This window comes from Triturus cristatus, chromosome 3_2 (genome assembly GCF_964204655.1).
Source record: "Triturus cristatus chromosome 3_2, aTriCri1.1, whole genome shotgun sequence".
Classification (NCBI taxonomy): domain Eukaryota; kingdom Metazoa; phylum Chordata; class Amphibia; order Caudata; family Salamandridae; genus Triturus; species Triturus cristatus.
In genome coordinates, this window is record NC_140584.1 from 658,876,463 (window position 1) to 658,900,923 (window position 24,461).

The following is a 24,461-nucleotide window of genomic DNA, read 5'->3' on the forward strand; positions in this document are numbered from 1 at the left end:
AAGGCTTAAAGATGATTCTTTCCATTACATAAACGCAATATCACACACAAAACTGGATGAATCCGACCTGTCCCCCAGGCCCTGGTTTAAGAAATCCCTATGTCATTTGGGGCCACAAAAGGGACTATGCAAAAGAAGGCTGAGAGAGTGGAAGGAGCTTGGGGGCCAACCTGATGCAGTGTGCCTACAGTCCCAGTAGTCGCAGGATTCTCTCAAGATCAGTCGTCGTTTCTAGGAGTGCTGCACGATCTGACTGAAAAAACAGTCTATCTATGGGGAGACAATTGCAAGTCCAGAAGGGCTCAATGAACAGAGAACCCAAAAGCTAATAGGGTCTATAAAGTCAGGGTTAGACTGGACTCTAACACCCATGACAAGGTGCACGTTAAGAATTGTTCGGGCAGGGTTAGCAGAAGAACGTCTGCAGTAGCAAGAAGGAAGCAACCAGTATCCAGCATTTGTGGGTGTGACCTTGAAGGGGGTGAAGGGAGAAGTTGACATATTAACCTCAAAAGTCAGTGTCCTATATTAGTATGTCAGAATGGAACTGCTCCATCACAGCTGAGGTGAGCATCCTGATCGGCCTGGAGGCCGCAAGTGCCCAAGATTGGCCCAGAGGCCATACTTGACATCAACCTCTGAGGCTACAACCATGGCTCCTCCAGTTCAAGAGATGCCACAGCAGGACAAGGAACACTGCATGCGGCTGTCCCCTGGCACTCCGACCTCCAACAACAGAACACAGGTCACTGCTGTGCCTAAGACTGAGAAGCAGTCCAAGGACTACCCAACAAACAAGACTTTTTAGAGTAACTACAAAGAAGCAAAAGCAAACTTAAGTGCTGGGCACATCTATGCCTTGGGGTGAATTAAATTAACTGCATCTGCACCCCTTCAGCACCTTCTCCCAAATTAAAAGCCAAGGATTACTTACAGATAATGAGATCTCTGTAAGTGGGGGTAGAATACTGAAGGGTGTAACGCATGAAGGAAGATCAAGTAAGCAGTACAACCCTTTGCCCCTTTCCCCTAATTGTGCTGTTTAATATTAAGTTACGCTGTGAGATTAAAGTACTTTTTTTAAATTCAAAAGATAAGTACTGGCTGGACAATACATTATTGTGCCCGTTGGCTGACTCTAGAGTCCTGAGCTCTTGCCCCCACACTTTCTCCTTGAGAAGAATTTCAGTGCTCACAATCCTGAGATTCAAGTGCAGAAATGGTGTACTTGGTTGAGTTTGCAGAACCGTAGTAGATAGACCCCAAGGACACCCGTAGCAAACAATCTCAACCACCATCGTTAGGGCCCAGTAGCCTCTCTCTACTCTGTGGTCCACAATCAGTGTCCAAGATGAAAGTGATGAATCTTGATACCAAACCTGTGAGGCTAACTTAGTATAAGAAATCAGATACAGATGTTGCATAGCCATTGAAATGAATCACATTTTTTGTAGGATTCAAGGCTAATTCTCTGAATCAGCCATGCTAATTTTTACTGGAGATCTGTTAGGTGGAGCGGTCTGCAATGCACTGTTAAAACAGTCTTATTGTTTTGTGTCAATCCTATTGTGGATCTTGTAAAAAGTCAACAGTGGAAAAATAAAGTTGAGGAGGCAGCAGTTTATAATTTCATTTTTCTATCAATACATCTGTATAAGCCTCAAACAAAGAAACACATTTGTCGTTATTATAACCTAGGACTGCTGGGACATGGCATTGGAAAATTGACAAGCAATTCAGAATGGTAACTGTCTTGCTAGTAGCAAGAAGGTGTACTGCAGGAAAGAGATGTTTTATTTTGGAAGCTGGTCATTATTAGTCATCCTAACACTTGAACAGTGGTTAGGAAAAGTGGGGCCACTAAGAATTATCAAAACTTAGAGGTAATGTGTAACCAAAATATGAATAATATACCTGAGGAAAATAAATCAGTATCTCTTGTTCGAGCATCAGACAGTTCCACGGAAGTCAAATTAAAGAAATTAATGGATTATAGGCCTCAAAACCATCTGTACCAGATAGATCAGTTTGCCCTGTTTGAATGGGCAATGAAAACTGAGAAACAACTTGGGCGGCGGGGATCATGGCGGATGGTTGTGAGTAGCAGGTTGGGAGTGCGCAATGGCAGGAGCGTGAAATAGTAGATGACCTCCCAGATAAGCAGACTTTGATAGCACTGTACTGAAAAGAGAATACACAAAAATAATAACTAGGGATTTGTACTGACCAGTTCCCATGAGAGATAGTGGCGGATTTTGCCCCTAGTAGCTGGTAAGCTCTGAAGGAGAAGAGCTGCTTTGCAGTGAAGTAGGCGTGGGGGCGGCTGAGTCAGCACAATCAATGCTGGCAGGAGGCTGTATGTTGCGGGAAGTTGTGTCCTGGAGTCGGGAGATGGTTTTCAGCCAGAGCAGGCCTTTACCCAGAAAGGAAAAAGCTGCGTCAGCACAGGAAAAGCTGCTGCCCGGGCAAAAATAATTGAATATTGTGGTGGAAGAGGAAAGCATAGGAAAGGTTTCCAGGGAAGACAAACAAGGACAAGGGAACAAAAAAGTGGACAGCGAGGATAGAAACTACAGACGGTCAGGAAAGGGGGTGTGGGGAATAGTCCAGAGGAAAGTCGACCTAACACATCTGGCAGCAGTTCTGTAGGTTCAGTGGTCCCAAGAAAAAGCAAGCAGGGCTGTAATTTGGGAGGTAGAACTCATGATTTGCTGTCAGTAGTAGTAGCATATAAGGGTCTCAAGGAAGGTGTAAAAGGGCTCACAAGACGCATGATAAAGGAGGAGAAGCACCTAGGAGGAACTGGAAAAGTATGAGTGACCCCCAACACTGAGAGCATTTTTTTAAAGTTAATGCACAATCCCCTCAAGAACTCAGTATTAAGGCTGAAAGGGAAGATATTAAGGGTGCAACAGGAAGAGGTGCCCACCAGGGGAGAGCAGAGAGTGTAATGAAGCAAAGGCAGGCTAAGTTTGGGCCCCGATTGGGAGAGCAGGAAGGCCTAGGTTTATAAAGATTAATAATAAATATGCAGTGTTAATGGCAGCGTCAATAGAACCCCAGAGAGTTGTGGTAGAGGATATGGATAGTAGTACAGAACAAGGCGACATCTCTCATCCGACATCTGACACTGGTTCTTTGTGGGAAGATTCTAGGAAAGACCTAATAGGTGTGAGTCAGACCACAAATCGGAGTGGAGAGATGGATATTCGAGAAGTCCTATTAAGTTTGTCTGCAGAAATGAGAAAGGGTTTTGAAAACTCAAAAACAAATCAGAAGGCTATTTGGAATACATGTGTGGGTTTTGAAATAAAACTGTCAGAGTGAACTGCGGCTCTAGAGAAGGCAGTACAGACTTACTTTGGATGGGGCATGTGCTGAGGTCAAACAGTTGACGCAGAGAAACTGAGAAATTTTTGAGAAAATGGAGAAATTGGAAAACATGGCAATGAAGAATAATCTAATAATAAATAGATATAAGGGGAGTGATATAAAACCTTTTGTAATTAATTTTCTTAGGGAAGCAATGTCTGCAGAGTCGGGGTAGATTGGACTGGGGTTGATTAATCGAAGGAAATATAGACCCCTTTAAGGCCAACATAGCTCGTAAAAAACCCAGAAGAATCTTGGTGAATTTTGCACGCCAAGAGAAAAGATCTTCTGGGTTGCTTTCAGAATGGGAACTTTGGGAGCAAAGGGACTGACTTAACATCAAGTCGGATATTTCAAAAGAGACTCAGGACCGTCATTGGGAACTGGATAAACGAATAGAAGATCTAAAAGCTTTGTGGGAAACCACAAGAGCGACATTCCCTGCACTTTTAGTCATCCACAATAATACTATGCGTAACTTTAGAGACCCAGAAGAAGTAGATCAGTTTATCATAAGCTAGAAACAGGAAAGGGCATTGTAGAGGAGAGAGGTCTGTCTGTTAAATGTTTGAGAGGTCTTGAATTTTCTGCCCTAAACTGCTGCTCAAAAGCTGACAGAAGAAATATCAGTCTGGAATATGGGAGGGCTTCCCAGGGAGGGAAGGGGGGTGTGGGGTAACAGCAAGAGGGAGGGGTTGGGCTGGATGGCACTCTGTGGGGTGCATAGGTAGAAAAAGCAAAACACGTAAAATCCTTATAGCACTACTGCGGAGGAGGAGAGGGTCGCATCATTTTCTAGATAGAATAATAAAAAAAGATGGGGGGGCCTGCTTGCTTTATGTCGTGTATGACTTGGAACGTCAATGGTTTAATGGGATGGTGGAAACAGCAGCTTGTGATGCAATATCTCCAAGAGCATGGTGCAGCACTAATTATGCCTTAGGAGGGACATTTGTTGAGAGATGAGTTAGCAGCTCTGTGCAGGGGCTCTAGTTCGAACAAGGATGTGGTACAACTCAAGACTATTGTGCAAGGGGAGTAGCGATTTTAATAAGGAAGCACATGGGTGTTGACGTTTTGAATACCTGTGAAGTGTCGGAAGTGAGATGGGTGCTAGTAAAGGTGAAGGATAAGATATTTACTTGTGTTGGTTACTATGGTCCTAATATGGATGATCCTAATTTTCTGAAGGAAATCTTAATATAAGTCGTCGAATATAAATGCCCTTTGATTGTGGGAGGAGATTTTAAGATCCTATTAGATAAAACGTTGGATAGGTCTACCAGAAGAAATGTATTTACCCTTTATGATGGATGAATTAGGGCAATGTGATGTGGGGAGTAGCAAATGGGAGTATTGAGGGATACACATTTAATTACAAGAAGCATGGCCATTTTTCCAGGCTAGATATTTTTTTATTGAAGAAGACTAAGTTGCCCTGCTAGTGGCACAATGGGAGGCTGACTTGGACTGGTGGTGCAAAAGAGCGGAGGAAGTGATCTACAAAAGTAGAGGTGCTCTAGAAAGTGAGAAAAGATATGGTCCCCTTGGTGGGAATACAGAGGTACGTCAAAGAGTTTGTGAATCTCCTGTAGGCTGTAACAAATGTCAGGTCCCGAGATTGCGTGGGGTGAGAGCGATTTGCGCCCCACACAGCGAGGAAAATCATTAAGTGATTCTTGCGTTCTTATGAATTCCCATCCCAACCACATTGTAATGCAACATGTAAGTTGAATATTGAAAATGTGCATGTTAAACTGTTTCAGATCAGTATTGAATGATGAGCTATTAAAAAATAAAAGAGTAAAAAAAAAAGTTACAGCTGGAAGAGGGAGGTAATGTGGGAACCTTGTGAATCAATGTAAATTTACTGTTAGGTGGTTGGAGTCCAATGATTACACCTGTGTTATTCTGTTCTTAGTGCGGGAGCCAGCTATAGTGCACCATGAGAGTAGACTTAAAGAGAAGCCAAAGTGGCAGGTACAAATGCGAACAAGGTTTTGTCGGTGATATGAAAATAAAATAAAAATAGAAAATTGAGAAACAACTTTTTGTAGCTGGGAAGAGCTACCAAAAAAAGCCGGTATAACTTTGGCATTAAGCAAGGATTTTTTAGGTTCCAATGTAGGTATAGATTTGTAAACTTTCTTTTATTCTCTTTCTTGAGTTATGTTTATTGACAAGGTAGAACTAGACGGCTTGTATCAGTTGCTGTCTATCTGTTCCTTAACTTTGAAGCTGGATCCTTACCCTTTTATACTTGTGATATTCTTTCTGAACATAAGGCAAATGGATTGGTATTTTCCTCAAGTTTTAATGCAGCAGCTTTGAAACCAGGCAACACAAATATTGTCTGTGTTACAGAACTTTGAGAGAGACTGGTACTTTTTGGCATGTGGGGATGTAGACCTAGGTTTAAATGATGTCCCTCAAAGTCCAGAACTAACTACCACCACTGGTGCCTCTCAAGACATAGCTGTTCTGACAAAGTGCCTGGCCCACGTGATAAGGAAGGCAAACTCAGACAGGGCACCTGGACCCATGGCCTTCCCCAAACTTTTTTTAAACAAGATATTCCATTCTGGGTAGAAAGGCTCTCTCTGCTCGTCGACTACTGTCTGAGAAGTTCGACAATCCTCAACGCGTGGAGCCATAATGTATCCCATTCACAAAGATTGCTCTAGATCCGATCCAGGCAATTACAGATTAATACCGCCTCTTGATATGAAGCAAAATGTCATGCCAGCATGCTCTTTTAATATATGTAGGCGACCACAGTATTGGTACCGGGGTAGATATTGCACTTGATAATTGAGCAAGCACTTTCCCTAGATCACATGCATGGCGTCCCACTACTGCTACAACGAAAAACAAGTCAAGCTTGTTTTCTAGTACAATAGATGGAACAAGCATTTTATCAATTTAGTTCAGTCATACTTTCAAATTGTGCTTTGAACTTGAATTTTTCAGCACATAGTTTTTAGAACTTGTGATCATTGTTTAAAATGTGTCAAGATCCTCCTCAGGCAAATATGGATGGATAGCTCTAGAAGTGTACCTTATGTAGCCATAGTAGATTATGCAAGTTTTATGTTCAGATAATTTGGGCTCTTGCACGGATACTTTGCTATACTTTAATGTCTGCCTGGTCTCCTTGACGTATTTCCTATTGAGGATCTCTTGAATCAATTGGGCTTTTTGTCAGTTGTAAACCTTTGAATGCAAAGTGCATTTCTTAAGTGTGATAGCCTCTTTTAACCACAATTACAAGCTGCTACAACCCTTTCCGCACAGGCACTTTGTTAACTTAAATGTTGAATCTGCAATTTGTTATAACATGACCGTCCCTTTATCTGTGACATGTATTTTGGAGAAAGCACTATGTTTTGATATGTGATTTTATACAGTTAGTTTCAAAAATAGTTTTAATTAACCGCATACAAATAAAGATTAATGACTGCCTTAACTTTCGTACTAGAAGATTCCACACTCCATTTTAGGGGCTTGACCAAGAACTATCAAAGTGGCCCACAGAATTTCCCCGGGCACCCAGCGACTTGCACCCCACTGGCCACCGCGCCTCAGAGAAGACCAAGAGCTGCAGAAAGAAGACCCGGGTGTGGAGGCAGCCCCGGAGCGTGGAACCAGATGGCATCCCTCACACCAAATAAGGCGTGGCCGTGGGGGTCCTGGGATGGCGGGCCTCTGCTGCGGTCCGGGCTGACACGCTCGGGGGTTGGAAGTCACCCCCATCTCTCATCTGCCACCAACAGTCCCCAGGACAGTGGAATGCGGGGCTCGCTTGATACCAGAAGTTCATTCCTGCACCGCCAGAGGACTCCGGGCCCCCTACGCTGCCCCACAGCCTCCACCAAAGCCATAACGCTGGGCCCTGGGTTGGTTGAGATCCTGGGCAGAGTGGCGCACTGGAAGAGTGGGGCTGGATTACTTGCATCCGTTTTCCACCCCCCAAGCCCCAAGACAGCATTGGGCTAAGCACTTGTGGGGGCCTAGAGGCGTTGGACTCGGTCTCTTACCAGAGCCCCACAGACAACTCGCACGCCAGACGGGCCAAGGAAATAGGCGCACAGGCTCTGCCACAGCAACTGGCAGAAGGCCGCCCGGCATAGGAAGTGGGGCCTCCCCAGCAGCATAGGGGCAAACCACGATGAGAGTCCTTCCTTCCCCACCCCACACTGAATCGACTAACCGATCTGGTGACGGTGAAACCCCGGGACCCCCATCACACTACTGGTAGCCGGCGGCTCAGGGGCAGAGGTGACCGGGCCGCAGAACGGGATTGCTCTGCGGACCCACCAAGTAATCATACCAGCCAACCTACTGCGCCTTCCCTGGCAGCATGGAAGAATCCTCCCCGCTGCCCTGAAAACTTTCAACAACCATCCTCATCCCTGACGTGGACCGCGCTAGAGGCCGGTCACCGATCCCCCAGCAGCGATCAGAGCAGAGTTTCAACCCCTAGAACTAAAGTGGTGACACCTACAGATGCTCGTCAACATGGGGAAGGACCGTGGCCCAAAACCAACCACAATGCAAACCAAAATGGACCAATTCACCGAAAAATGGTATGGGGCCAACGGAATATGCCGGAGATAACCCCCCCCTTGCAGGAGTCCTCACCACAATCCTTCAAGCCATTAGCTTCTCTTAAGCTTCAGTAGAGAACAAAATTGGTGAAGTCCGGGTGAATATGGCCCTGATAACGCCACGGCTCACATCTCTGAAGTGGAATCTCATCTCTCCACAGTCAAAGACGATGTCCACGAGCTGAACAAACAGGTGGCCCAACTAAGAACCCACACGAAAGAGCCACACAGAAGAGGGGAAGACACCGAAAACCGATCGCGTTGCAACAACCTCCAACTGGTGGGTTTCCCCGAAGGGTCTGAGCAAGGACAAGCAGCGAACCTAATCGAGAAGTGGGCTGAATCATGGATGCCAGAAGGCACGTTATCCGCATGGTTTGCAGTGGAGCAGGCACACGGATCCCTGGCACCCAGACCTCCGCCGGGAGCCCTGCATCGCCCCATCATTGCTAGAATCCCAAATATAGGGACACAATCCTACGTGAAACTCGCTCTCTGAACAACCTCACCTACCAGGGCCACAGCATAAGGATTTTCCTGGACTACACCAGGGAGGTCCAGGCGCAGCGGCGCTCGTACACGGTAGTCAAACAGAAGCTGCGTACCCTCAACTTCCAATACAGGCTGCTCTTCCCGGCCGGCCTCCGGGTCATCCTCCAGGACAAATCCTACCTATTTGAGTCCCCGGAATCAGCATGGACATGGCTGACAGAGGAACGCCCCCTCAGGCTCCGAGTCAAAACCTTGCCTCTCGGGCCCCAGGCTAGTCTTTCCTCATCTGCACCTCCTGGAGCCCTGAGAAGACGCACCAACATGCGAAGAGGCCGTGGAGGTCGCAGAGGGGCATCAGCATCACCCACCCTAGCTACCCAGGCTAGGGATCCAACATATGTCATCCGGCCCTCAATCCAAACAACTGAGCCGATCCTCGAGATGACCGCTTATTGGGGCAAGTCTCCCTCCCCCCTCCCCCCCGGGACTCTGGACACTGAATCTGTTGACACAGACCTCTCCCGGAGCCCGGCGATCTGAAGCAGGATCGGAATAACTGTGGCATCCCAATAGGCCCTCAAAAGCCCGCTTAAGGGGTTGGGATGGACTGTCCCATTCAAACTAACTATTTATCAGATTCATCTGCCGATGCAAAGGACAGATCATGGTTCAAGGAGGGGACCACCACACAGCTCTTGCACTAGACGCAACAGTTGAGTGTTGCATATTGGTTTAGAAGTTCTTAGGGCGACAGATGCTTCCGTTCCAGAAGTATAGGGTGGGGGCTGAGGGAGGGGAGGTTGGGACAGTTGTCCTTAGTTTTAGTTTATTGCTATTACATGTTTGCAGCACTCACCCGTTTCACCAACCTTCCTTGCGCGCAACAGGTTGGACAGGGCTTGGCACTCCGGCTTTGAGAGGGGCTTACGTGAGGTGGCAATCCTCTTAAGACCCCTTCGTACCCCGTTGGTTGGGAACACTATTAATCTGGTGTCTGTATACACGCCACCGGCTATCGTCACTGCTACCCTGGGGAAAATTAGCGAAAGCCGTCTCCTCCCTGCCCCGAGGCGAGACAGTGATTGGTGGCGACTTCAATGCGGGTATGAACCCAGATCTTGACACCACAGGTACACCATCATCTGGTAGGACGCTGCACAGAAACCGACTGGCAGACTGGGCGACGTCCCTGGGTCTTTGTGACGTTTGGAGAACGTGGTATCCCAGACAAACTCAATACATCCACACCTTCGCTGCACACCACACACATGCACGCATTGACATGGTCTTCATTCCAGCCCCCGAATACCAGAGAGCACTAAGCATCAATATCCTACCCCAAGGAATCTCGGAGCACTCGCTGCTCCTTCTCCACCTGCAGGGCACCGCGGGCACGTTGCGCCCCATGTAGAGACTGAATGCCTGGTTCCTCCAGGACAAAAACCTCAAAAAAGACATTGGGAAAGAACTCCGACAATACTTTCTCACCAACCAGGGCTCAGTCTCTTCTTCAGGCGCCCTCTGGGAGGCGGGCAAGGCCAGTATTCGCGGCTTTGCCAAAGGCCAACTTAGTACTAAGCAGCTGGCCCAGGACAACTGTCTGATCATTCTGAAGGCCCAAGCGACTCGCCTGGAAGGTGGCATGACCGGGGTGGAGGACGTGGGCAACACGAGGCAACTAGCATTACTAAGGGACAAGATAAAGCAAATCTCGCTAGACTCAGCTAAACTACTTTGGAGGTCCTCCGTTGCCTGGGTGTATGGCTGGGGTGACAAGAACGTAAAGTTACTGCACAGACTGGCCTCATACACCCCGGCAAACCGTATAGTCCCAGAGATCCAGGACTCGTCAGGAGTCACACACACACCATCCGCAATAGCCCAAACATTCACCGGCTTCTACTCCCGGCTTTACACAGCCCAGAAGACAGAGGCCTCGCCTCCCAAGCTGGCTAACCTGGGAGGCTTCTACCTTCCCCAGCTCTGCGCAGCTGAAGCGGCCAGCTTGGACCAGCCCATCACCTGGGAGGAAATAGGTGACGCCATCACCCAGGTCTCTGCTGGGAAAACATCGGGCCCCAACGGCTTCCCACAAGAGTACTACGCTGCCTACCATGTCTTGGTCCCCCACCTCCACGACCTGTTCATTGAGGCTGTGGAGTCAGGGGTATTACCCCCTGAAACTGATATGGCAACTTTGGTCGTCATCCCTAAAACACAACCCCCTTCACCCTTCGGTACAGACAGCCGCACTATCTCACTTATCAACACAAGGGTTAAAATATATGCCACAATAATGGCCCAACGGAGGCGGCGATTCCTCGAGTAAACTTGTCAACCTGTACCAATGCGGCTTCATGCCGACACGAGGTATAAGGCATTGCCTTTGGCGCCTCAACTCAGCCCTAGCGAACCATCACGCACTTACCCCCGACCTAGAACTCCTACTAGGCGTTTTCAAAAAAGCCTTTGATACAGTCGACTGACAGTAACTAGGTTTGCGTGCTGATCGCAGTAGGTCTAGGCCTTCATTTTCGCCGTCTTGTTCAGGTCCTATACTCCAAGCCCAGGGTGCAAGTCTTTATAAACGGAGCGCTGTCAGAGCTGTTCTTGGTCGGTAGGGGGATGAGCCAGGGATGACCCCTCTCGCCCTGGTGATGGAGCCATTGGCGTGCCTCATTCGGTCAGACGAGCAGGTCCAGGGTTGGTAATGGAGGGGTTCCCACACAGACAAGATCGGACTCTACGCAGACGATGTCTGCTCTTCCTAGCAGACCCGGGGCAGTCTGGACCCAGATGCCTCCAGCTCCTCTGCACTTTTGAGTGGGTATCGGGATTACGCCTTAATCCTGCCAAATCGACCATGATGCCCCTTCACATCTCAAGAGAATGCTTTGACAGGCGGTCAACCATCCCCAGAAAGCGACAATTATTCAAATACTTAGGGATCTGGAGCGTGCTGCTCCCAGACTTGGCATGGTCACTCAACATCACCCCATTAGTCAAGAAAGCCAAACAGAGCCTCAGAAGCTGGCAAACCGTCCCACTTAACCCTATCGGGAGAATAGCCTTATTTAAAATGATACTACCCACCTTTCTGTATGTCGTCCAAAACACACCGTTCCACCTTCCACGTAGTTGGTTAAGAGAACTAGACAGCATGGCCACAAGATTCCTGTGGGACAACTCGAGACCTCAATTGGCCCTCGCCCACTGTCAAATACCGCCCTTCGATGGGGGCATGGACATGACTAACCTCTACCTGTAGTACTTAGCGACTCGACTGCTCATCCTACATGATTGGTTTAACGGTGGTTGGTCTGACCCAGCCTACAGGATCGAACTGGAGGAGCTGGGACTCCCACGAATTCAGGCAATGCCATATGGTTGCCCAGTGCCCTCGGCCCTTCTGACGGTGACCCAAGCGATCCTGTTGGCCTGGCGCTCCGCCTTACGTCACACCCGCTGGAACAACAGGTTGACACACCAGACACCTCTGTGACAGGGAGCCTGGCTTAAAGAGGTAGCAGCCCTGGAGGGTTTCAGGAGGTGGGACCTCATTGGTATCTCACAATAGGGCGACGTGTGGGTGGGCGATCATTTACGTTCATACCAAGACCTACAAACTCGATACACTCTTCATTCCTCTCAGTTCTACAGATATGTGCAGCTACGCCATGCCCTTAACTCACATATACCGGTAGGTACATCACTCCCTGAATTTAGCCCAATAGAAGCACCGATTATGATGGGGAATCTGGGGAAAGGGGAGGTGGGGGGGGGGGGGGGGAGTTTCAAGGATATACCACTAATTAACCAATAATAGTCCAACAACACTAGACCTGCTCGGGAACCGGTGGGAAGCCTGGTTGGGACCCTTGAAGGACGAGGACTGGCGGGATGCCTTGATAGCTCCTAAAACCATCACTACCTCAGCCAGCTCTTCGCCTGGTCCAACTGTACTATCTTCATGGCTCATATCTCTGCCCCGGTCGACTTCACAGAGCAGGACTAAGAGCCACTCCAGTATGTCTGCATTGTAGGTTGGAACCGGCTGATTTCTACCATATGGTGTGGGCATGTACGCATCTTACCCCATACTGGAAGGCATTAGAATCAGAACTCACAGGCGTCCTGGTTTGGGAGGTACCACACAAGCCCCTGAACCCGGGGGTTATGGACAGACTGGACGGATCCAGAGCAGACAAACTCCTCCTAGGCACTGCCATTATGGTGGCTAAGCGAGACATCGCAGCATCCTGGATAAACCCCACCCCAACGAGCATAGTAAAATGGCACAGAGTCGTAGACTGGTGTGCAGCACAGGAAAAAACACTATTTGAGGCCAGGGGATGTCTGGCCAAACACCGAAAGATTTGGGGCAAATGGTTAGGCCAAATGGAATGAGGAAGGCGTCTCCCTTCCGAACTGTAAAGGAATTTGGGTCACTTCTCACAGTTGTGCTTAGCTGGTGATAATGGTTCATCAATGTATCAAACTGGAAATGCATATCAGTGCTGTGCTGTTTTTATTCAAAAATCAATAAAATAAGTCTGCACGATACGGAATTCTGTTACATCTCTCTAGAAGTGAACAGATAGGGTAAGACTTACCACTGAGTAAAGGTTTGTTGAGGGTATAAAGGGGTGGTAGATCTTCTATCTCTGAAATCCGCTGATACACTGCTCTGGAAAGATGGTCTCCGTGATACAAACTCCCAAGAATAATGCTGGAGAAATAAATGGGCTCTACAAAGTGGCTGAACAAGGATCCTTGAATCCCTACTACATTCCACCTGAGAGAACAGAACAGATAATAATACACATATGAATTACACTAGGCACAAATTCATATTGCCGTCCTCTAGCATTAACTTCAATGTTTAAACTGTAGCAGGCATGTCAATTTAAACTGTAGCAGGCATGCCAATTAAGTATCATCTTCACTAGAGCAGTTTATTTGTTCGTAAGTGGCTCCTAGGTTTTCAATATGCCAAAAATACTGGGTGTATGCAACCTTTGTATACAAATTAAACATCTTACATTTTACATTTGCAATTACAGACTTAATTTGTATTCTTATGATGAACAGGGTAACTCCAAGGGTTAACGGACCCTAGGCAACTGACAAGTAGAACAACAAAGGTTTTCCTTAGGTAATGAAAGTTATTACTATGCAACAAGGCTATTGTTACTGTGAAACAATTTTGCCAGAATGGTTTGTTAAGGTGAAATGACACTTAAGATATATGATGAACAAATACACAGTGTTAAATCATACTAATAAAGAGTACAATAATAATGCTAAATGAGAAGGATGGGGTAGTGCATGGTGCAATAAAATAAAACCTTTGTTTACAAGACAATTTAAGAGTTCCAAAGGCAGTGCAAGTGAGCGTAGTGTAGGGGCTAATCAGACCCACAACAAATATTTCAATTACCCTGCAGTTGCTTATGGTCTCTAGCAATTATGTCATCGTTTGGACTCCCTTGCCAAGTCTTAGGTCATCATCAGGACAAGTAAGTATTTAAAAGCATCTGCTAGGAAATACTCATTAAAAAGAAAAGGTGAGTATATTGGGACAGCCGAAAAGCAACAGAAGTCTACCACTGAAGAAAATTCTTGATCTTACAATTCAACGTTCAAGTAGATCCCAATGCTATTATGGAATTTTACACTGTAAATAGCATAAGAAGTTGGGTCAAAACTGGTCCCCGGTGCTTCACGAAAGAATGGAAAAAATATTGTTTACCCAAAACAAAAGTGTGACCAAGCTAGATATCAAAATAGCAGGCTCAAGATGGCTCGGTAAAGCTGGCCTATGTTGACTGGTGAAGAAATAGGAAGGACTCTAAAACTGTAAGTAATATAAAACATTAAAAGTCTATTAACTTTTAACCTAATGGTCACATACTTGCATACATTACAAGAAGAACAGAGCACTATTATGTAGTTAACCCCTTCAGTGCCCATGACGAGCTGGACTCGTCATGGGCTGCGGTGGCGCTGTGCCCATGACGAGTCCAGCTCGTCATGAACTCCGCCCGCTAATGCAAAGCGCGGCACTGGGCGGGGAAAGGGGCGGGCATGCAAGGGGTTAAAGCATTTCCACGACCAAAGAACTTAACTCAGGGCTACAGAGGAACTCAACATCCATGTGCATGAGGTGTGTCAAAAAAGCTTGACTCCTAGCCAAACAACAGAGGGACTTAATCAGGAAAGTTAACAGGATGTCGACGTAAAGTGCCAAGCACCCGTGTGTCGTTTGCATTTAAACAATTATAGCCAGATCCTCCCATTTAAGCAAAATAGACTGTTCAGGACATGCAAGTGTGTCTAGATTCCTGGATGTCATGTCAACTAGAGCTGCAAGAGAGAGTGGTCCAACCTCATACTACTAAGCAAATAGGACTAGCTGTATTACACTTTATACTACTAAACAAAATAAAAGGGTAATAATAAAGATGCCTTACATTGGAAGTAGTCATGACAAGCCTAAAAAAATCTGAAAGAACCTCAAAAGGCGCAGTGAATACATTAATGACCTAATTGTACACATGTACCGAAAGGCAAATGAAGCTGAAAATTTGCCAAACCTAAAATATTAGAAAGGAATCCAGAGAGAAGGATGGAAATTCCCTGAAACAAGCGGCAACAAAAATTATAATGGAGGAACGGATAAAATACCTGAAATTGATTTCGTATTGCATATAGCAGCCTTGATTTAATGATGCATCACATACTTGTTTATCAGTGTAAAAACGGACCCTGGTGCACTTATATAAAACAACATAGAATATCCCAACATTTGTAATACAACCATGAATTAGACATGTCCAAAGGCAAGGCAGAGTACAGAACTATAATTAAAATAAACATACACTGAGCCAACAGTATATAGAATCATCAAGGTAGCAGCATTTAAAAGCAAATCATGCGGTGCCATTCCTCCATAAAGTTCAATCGATTATTCAAGAGTCTAGTCTGCCCATCCATGGGCATTCCTTTCTGAGTAGGGTTGTAGCAATGTGCTCCTCTATTGGAGATATGTACAGCACATCAATCACCTGCCATATTAGTTCGTTCTCATTGTGGTCTGCTTTCATGTAGTAATGTGCTATGAAAGGTGTATTTTCGGTCTCACATCCAATGAGGCAGTGGTTTTGCTTGATTCAGTGACAAACCTTCTGTGTGGTTTGGTATATGTAGATGAAACCACAGGAACACCAGACACAATAAACAACATTTCTGGTGTTACAACTGGAATGAAACATTAAACTGTAAGACTTGGAGCTATGCACAAGGTATTAGTATTGTGTATAAATTGACACCCAGCACAAGTTCCACATTTATAGTCGGATCTCAGAAATGGTAGTTCATTTTGCTGTTGGACTGTATGTTTGTACCTATTAGTTCTGCAGATTCCAATTTCTTTTTTGCTCATTCCTCTCATGTAGTCTTATCATTTCTGCTTGAAGTGTCTCCTTGGAGACCTATGAACACTCTAACCAAGCTAGTTAAGTGTATCTTGTCCTACTTTAAAGTTTCCTAACGTACAAGTTACTTACCATTGGAGATATAATATCTGTAGAGACACATTCTAGCCGCAGATTCCTTAACTTCCGAATTTTCCCCACGCGTCGCATTGGATCCGGAAATTTTTCAGCAGCGCCTCTGCACGAGCGGGGACGGCGCAGTACGACTCCGCTATTATGTAGTCTCCGGGTGGGACGTCAGCGGTACCATAGAAGTCCCGTGACACGTGCGCACGTCAGTTTCTTCTGTGAAACCTTCCGCGCCAGTACACAGAGCCACTATAAAAACTGGCTGTGGAAACAGTGTGCCAAAAAGATAAAAAATCTTTGAAACATTAATAAAGAAGAAACATCAAATGGTATGTTAATACCAGACTTGGAGTTAAAAAATAAATAAATAAATCAACAAAGCAGGGCTACCCTGCACCCTGATAAATAACCAGCCTGCAAGGGGAAAGAAACCTTACACTCTACAGACCATTCATCCATGGTAATGAATGGCATGGTAATATCAAAACAAAAACTATAAAAACAACAGCAAGCTGTTTGTTGAATCACACCATTACAAGACATAGTGACAGTGCTAGTACAAGGTATGATGATATTAGACAAAGACTTTTAAAGAAAAAAACAAATGAATCAACACTGGTGTTTAATCCAGTATAAAAGAAAAAACATCCCCCACTCTACCGATCACTCACCATTGGAAATGGACGGTAGCTATGCGGCAAGACCAAGTGGTCTGTTGAGTCCCAATATTAGTTAAGACAGTGATCACCAGCATATAAAACCAGTACTGAAAAAGGCTATAACCCTTACTTCATAGGTCGTTTGCAGAGTGGGGAGGATGGGCAGGGGTTTAAGGAAACTGTGGCTAGACTGTGTCTTTACCAGATATTTTGTTACAGAAGATAAGTAACTTGTACATCTGATTGAGACACCTAGCCACAGATTCATTAACATTTGAATTAAATACCATAGCTCTACCTCCCTGGAGGAGGGTCTGCGACCTAACCCTATAAAAGTTCTCAAAGATAACCAGCTGGTCCTAACAAACAACCAACCACATGCAGTAGGAATAGCAGAACAAGAGCTTGGCTCTTAATAGAATTCATGATCACCGTCACAGAACATATAAATAATAAACAACCCTACAGGCCCGAACGAATCTGGTCTTTAGGGAAAAGGGGTAAATCCCTAAAAAAAACATCTGACAGTTATCAGATATTATCCTCTATCCCCCAAGGGGAAAGAGAATTCGTGGACCAAAAAGGAAAGTGCAAGAGAAAAGCCATGCAATCTGCATTCATCATGACAACAAAGGAATATCAGAGAAATAACTGTCCTGATAAAATCCAAAAAGAAAGACTCTCAGAACTCCTTCCCATTATACCAAGATGAATGAACATCAATGCAAAAACTGGAGACATAATCCGTACATCAAGAAAGATGAACAGTAGTACCTCCATGGTATAAAGAATTGTGTTTGAACAAAATGACCTTTCCAGGATTACATAATGCACTGTAAAGAAGCTAAAATGAAACCAGATTTGAATCTCCTATAGGTATTCAGCATGTATGCCAGCTGTATAAACTTTTGCCACAAAGATGTATATATGGACATCTCTATTGCTCCGGTGATTATATATACATATATATACATATATATATATATATATATATATATATATATATATATATATATATATATTACCTACTGGCGGTCGCCAGTAGGTAGTTATAGTTAGGACCACGTTTCCATAGGAAATCCGCAACATTCTATTTTGAATAACTTTGGCGCCGGTCGACGAATCCTCGCAAATTTTTCAAAATAGGTGGGGCGCTACGCTCCGCTCCTACCCTGAAAGTCTCGGGGGGATTCGTCAAGCGGGGGCTGAGATAAAAGGGGGGTCCCAAAACGCGTTTTTCCCATGCATTTTTCCATAGGACCTTTAGACAGGGCTACAGCCCGAACGGCTGAACAGAATTACTTGAAATTTGGAAGAGAGGTAGTCCTCAGGTCAAGGAAGTGCCTTTTGTAGGTTTGGTGTAAATCTGTTCAGTAGATTCTGAGAAAATAGCCTTTAAATCAATATATATATCTGAGCCAGCTTACGGTGCGCTTACCGTACGCGTACGGTGGCGTGCGCGAGCGCGATTCTGATTGGCTCTTAGATCTTAGTAAACATTCGAATCGGCCGAAACCAGGAAGCGGCGGCCGCCATTTTCTCTCTCGCACTGAGAGTGATGATGAAAATACAAAGCACAAAAACATGTAAAGAGGCTGTTTAGACCGCTCCCACACACATAGCCATGTTGAGGGAGTCTCCAAAGATCCCCCAAGGCCAAAAACGGAATTTTTTTTTCCGCTGATTTCGCCGATTACGCTTACCGTACGCGTACGGTAAAAAATGATATAAAAAAAAAAAATTATCCACACTCTCCCCACCCCGTGTGCAATTGGTGGCCGAAGGCCACCAATTGTGCATGGCTTATAACCGATGAGATAAACTATAATATTTAAAAAAAAAAAAATAAAAAAAAAAAATTATCCACACTCTGTCCACCCCGTGTGCAAATGGTGCCCGAAGGGCACCATTTGTGCATGGCTTATAAAAATTACGAAAAATTTAAATATTACCTTTCAAAACGAAGTGCATCATATGTCCTCCATGTGCGCACGGTGCGCGAAGCGCATCGTGCGTACATGGCCCATCTAACGTAACGTGGGCACGCGGTGCGCGTAGCGCACCGCGTGCCCACCGTGCGTGCACGGCACTAACTGCGTAAAGTGGTCGCGCGGTGCGCGAAGCGCACCGCGTGCTTACTGTGCGCGCACGGTGCGCGAAGCGCACCGTGCGCGCACGGAACGAACTGCGTTAAGTGGGCGCGCACGCCACGAATGGCGTAAAGTAACTTAGCATTTAAAAAAACATACAAATTCACTGAAAAAACCATAGGTTTCACACATGTTATAGTTAGTGGAAATTTTACTGATAAAAAACCAATGAAATTCCCCCGTTATAGTTAGTGCAGGCAACTATAACTCACGCGACCGCAATCTTCTGCTGATGACATATGTGTCTTTATGAAAAAAAAATATTTGTAATATATGTATAGCTAAAAATGTATGGAAGAAGACATGGGCAAATAAGTGTCTAAATACAGTATTAGCATCAGCAGAGGATTGCGGTCGCGTGAGTTATAGTTGCCTGCACTAACTATAACGGGGGAATTTCATTGGTTTTTTATCAGTAAAATTTCCACTAACTATAACATGTGTGAAACCTATGGTTTTTTCAGTGAATATATATATATATATACACACACACATATATACATATATATACAGGGGTGTGGAATTTAATAAAATATCTGCTTGTCCATGGGGCAGGTTGCTTAATAAAATCTACTTGTCCTGTAGCAAAATCCACTTGTCCCTTTGGTGCCATGTAGTGCGGCGACAAATAATGGCGGCATTCTCATTATTGAAGAGCTCTGATATAGCCTCTCTGATTATGCCAGGGCTCATACCATAGTGGTGTTTGAATACTTACAACCCCCTTTTTTTGCCACTTTTCCGCAGATCTACATACTGGGGCTGAAGGTAGACTTAAGCAATAGTTCCAGGGTTAGAATGTCTTTTTGAGTCTGTGCAATCCTACTAACTTACATGTTTTAAGGGTTTTCAACAACTCTTCTCTAAGCTTTTCCCATACTGAGAAATGTTGGAAATGTAATCCTGACAATGGCAGACGTAAACCTTCTTTCAGAGTTGAGAAAAAAGTGTTTGGAGTGAACTTGCAAACACTTAGATTTCAGCATGAGCAAATGTACACATGCATATTTGCTCATGCTAAAATGTAGTTCACAAATATTTTCTAGGAGTATCATTTCTTGTCCAACTTCTGTAAATTCTTGGGAATTCACGAAAGCCGTATAGATACACTTAATGTATCAGCTGGGTTCCCTGTAAGTTACCGCATTCTGCTTTTTCACATGGAGCATATAGGCACTCAAAGTAGTTTTGTTCAGTGCCAATAACTACTGTGGCAGTGTGTGCTTTTTGAGACCAAAATCAATTTTTACTTTTGCCAATGTTTGTTATAATGGTGAGGGCCCGGTAACTCCCACCCCAATAAGGATTTACAAAAACCATGCCAGCACAAGTTGCACAATGGCAAAACTAAAATGTTGACCACCAATTTCAGACCCACTGGCTTTGCCAATGCTCGTTTATTTTTGTTTCCCATAATCTTATTGAAACTGGTTACACAGATTTTCTATTATGAATATGTTTGGGAAATACTAGCATGCATCAACACATGTTATTAATTGATGCGGCAAAGAAATGGTACCTGAAATTTTACAGTAGTTTAGCTAAATGTTTTTTTTCCAGCTTTAATTATTTTATTAACATTTTATTTTGAAAACAAAGAATCATCAATCTTGCTTTCAAGCTTCTGCAAATATTTGCATCAAATCTGAGAGCATGCTGGGAGCATTATACATAGCCTCATATTGCTAAATTTTGAAAACGTGTGTACACATTTTTATACTGGATCCACTGTTACTAGTACAGTCAAAGCTTACAGTTACTTAGAGCGTTTACCCTAATAGAAAAGACTTTAAATTAATGAACCATAAATACAAGTTTGAACAGCATTAACATATGGACAAAAATATTACCTTAACTGCAGATAGTGCCCTTCCTTGATCCATAATGTGGGACTGCAAACTGGCAGCCAAAGGGTTTGTGCTGCAGGGGGTGGGGCCTACACATGAAAGCTTGTTGCCCTTGACCCCAAACAATATATATATATATATATATATATATATATATATATATATATACATACATACACACACATATATATAGATAGATCTATATAGCTATCTATCTATCTGAATATATGAAGACAGATCCTACCTATCAGTGCGAACTCTCAATGGGTGCAGCTGCCAACGTGAGAGTGGGATCACGAATATATGGGAATTAACGGAATACTTTTTAAACCGGGACTGTTTTTGTGCCTAGTGTTTTTAATCAACCAGCACTGAAGAAGGTAATGATGCTGAAACGCGTTTGCGGAGATTAAAATGCTTTTTATATTGACCCCGTGAGTGCGCTGCAGTACCTTTTTGTGACATATATATATATATATATATATCTCCAGAGACTCAGAGTGGCCCGACAACTCATGGAATTTACCTGGCAATTGTCTACTGCCAGACTGCAAGGATCTACATGCTTGCTCCCGCATGGCCTTCAGTGCCATGGTCCGACAGTCTGAACATGACTGAGTCATGGACACGCTCGAGGCACCAAGCCAAAAGAGAACAACCACATCTCACATTAAAACCTCTTCCTGTTCTCTCTTTTTTGTATTTTAAATATCTAAGACCAAATATGCGTAACACATATGCACACAGCCATGTATACTCTGTATACATAATAGCTAAACAGAACTGAGAAATCAGTCCAAAATCAGTTTACAATATTATTGAAAAAGGAATTGAACATATTAGTGCAGTACCAAAATATATTAAAGAAAAATCAAAACATTAAAAAGAAACCATACATAAAAATGAATTCTTGCCGGCAGCAAGCCAGTACGACCACATTTGTGATACAAAATAATATTTTATATTAAATTTGACAAGGACATAAACCTAAGACTAAGCTCCTCATCAGAGTAAAATAAAAGAACAAACCAGCTACACAGCTGCGAAGACAATCTGGAGATTAAAACAGTCAAATCTGGAGTTAAACACTCATGCGGTAAGAAAGAAGTAGTGCTTAATACTTCAACACCACAAAGTGCAACAACTGCAGAGGGGGGATTTAAATCCTTAAACCTAAAGATCCACGACCGTGGTCATATAAAAGAGAAGTACAAGACCTGAAAAGGCCATATTACAAGTGACCAGCCATGAGGCGCTCTATCGCTGAATCTTCATGGCTGTCAAACAAATGAACACCGTCAAAGGTCATATCTTTCAAACTCTCTCAAACATTATCGGGGAATTTGGACTAACGGAAACAAGCGTGTCTGCGAAGAGCAACAGACCGAGCCCTGGCTCTGCCAATAGAATCAGTGGTGTCCATTGCGGACTTAACATAAAACTTTTTCAGCTTGCGCTAAATTGCCGTGAGAAGGCAGAGTTCAGCCCTGACTCCTTCAGGAAGGGAAGGAAACAGATGGGTGACAGAGTCTCATAAAGCATATGATGCTCTGCTTAAGAAACAAGATGTGTTTAACGATCTCAAGGCCAAACTAGCTGAAGCAAAGACTTTCCGGCCACACAAATCCAACCACCTAGATTCTCTACCTGGTAGCAGTAAAGGGGAAACATCTGTATTTGGCAAAGTCATAGCAGCTTGCACGACGAACCCCTTAGCAGTAGGTTGTCGAGAAAGACAGACAGGGTCGTCAGAACAGGGCGATGGGAAATGGCACAATCAACAGATACTCCGGTAACTGGCCTCACCCAAGTTCCGGGAAGAACATCAAACAGATACTCTCCATAGGGCAGTAAGGGTTCAACACCTGTCACACACTGGTGAAGCAGATCCATTAAGGGATTAGATGACAAAGTCACCGAAGAAAACTCCAATTTAAAACATCAGCAGCTTTCTTTATAACTTCAGCAAAAGTTGCAGTAGCCTCCGTCATCATTCGGGGCGGAGACAGCAGATCAGAATTAGTAGAGGGTTGTAGACTACCATCCTCACCCAATGCCGCCCAAGAACCTTCCACAAGAGGCTGAACCAGACCAATCAAGCGGTTGATGTCAACGGCGTCTCCTGAGTCACCTTGCAATGCTGGTGAAACAGCAACAGAGCCAGCCTCTGAATGCAAAGGAGAAGACACGGGAACCGCAGTGCCTATAAGAGGCGTGTCTGCCGCCGATCGACGTCGGGGCATCGCCTTATCGTCATGCACCATGAACGGTGCCTCTGGCGCTGAGACCTCGGTCATATCCGCCTCCTGAACATCCTCATCCGACACCGCAAGCGTCGCAAGTGGAAACCGCACCGGGCTGTTCTCTGACGGCATGATGACCCCAGTTATGGAGTTGAGGTCTTAAACAGGTGCCAAGGGCAAACCCGCCAGCATGTTTCCAGTCAGAGTACCCCCAAATTCATTGGGGTCCAAAGGCACTCCAAGGTGAGGCATGGACCCAAAAAATAGCATGCAGAGCATGATAGTATGCCTGCATCTGGGTCATCGTTGCCCCGGCTCCAGGATAAGGAGGGAGGCCCAGGGTCAACTCTTGATCGACGTCCTCACTTTAAAGAATGGGAGGAACCAGCAGAGACCACGTCGCGATGTGGTGAGGCTGAAGGCAGACGCGACTCCTATCCCATACAATGGGATTTTCGTGACTTAGGGGAGCGACGCTCACGAGAACAGCTCCTTGAAGGGCAGAAAGGAGACAGACGTTGCCTCGTCAGAGAGCCGCGCCGTCAACAGCTTCATCTGCCTTTCTCGCAAGGCCTTAGACTTCAGCCGTTTACAGGTGTCGCACTCCTCGAAGTCGTGGTGCTCTCCTAGGTACCTCATGCAGATGAGGTGTGGATCCGTAGCGGACATCTGTCTTGCACGACTTAAAAGCCGAAGGCATAGGCACACTGTTCCCTGATGCAAAAAGGACTTGAAATAGGCAAAAATACAAATGGGCCGAACCGTTTCTCCGGATTCGCGTTGCAGCGGGGAAAGGAAGAAACTAACGTCCGTGCGCTGGAAGGGACTTATATGGCACCGCTGACATTACATCCAGAGACGACTGCATTGCGGAGTCGTACGCCGCCGTCTCCCAGCGCGAAGACGTACCGCTATAAAATTCCCGGATCCAGTCTGACACCTGGGGAGAATTCAAAAGTTAAGGAATCTGCAGCTAGATGTCTCTATCAGATTATGGTCTTTGATTGTGTAAATTGCAGTTATTTTGTGTATATCTCAGGGGATTTTAACATTGGCCCTATAGTGTCTTATGTTAGTTATATCCTAATACATACATAAAATAAAGTACTCTCCTATAATCCTATCTGCATATCTATTATGTTTTCTTAGCAACCAGTGAAAGCACTGCATGTCTATAAATCTAACTGGACGACTACTTGCTAAAGTCTTTCCCTTTTATCTATTTTTGATTGTGTATGTATCCCGCTCTCTCTTATTATAACATAGTCTCACTCCATGGTTTAGAGGGATGTAAACACAGGTCATATTTTTTTTCCTTTCCTTGGGATTACAAGAGAGTGCACTACTGTATGTATTAATGAACAACAAATACAAGACACCAATGTTTTGCTAGCGGGTGTTGTAGAGTAAGTCATTTAAAGGTGCTGCTCTCCACCATAAACATCGGAACTACCTAATGGGAAGACCACTGTTAGGAAACATTAAAAAGGTATGCTTATGCTTAAAATACTCAACCAAAGCATATT

The 24,461-nt window shown here is 44.8% G+C and overlaps 1 protein-coding gene across 17 annotated transcripts in view; it reads right to left on the reverse strand.

Annotated features, from left to right (window-relative positions):
- ADARB1 (adenosine deaminase RNA specific B1) overlaps positions 1–24,461 on the reverse strand; it is a 1,000,448-nt gene that overhangs the window by 48,886 nt on the left and 927,101 nt on the right. For all 17 annotated transcript variants that reach the window (XM_085648625.1, XM_085648621.1, XM_085648623.1 and 14 more), the window contains one exon: positions 13,085–13,266. In XM_085648625.1, coding sequence (XP_085504751.1) covers positions 13,085–13,266 — 182 coding nt within the window. The remainder of the gene's footprint in view (positions 1–13,084; positions 13,267–24,461) is intronic.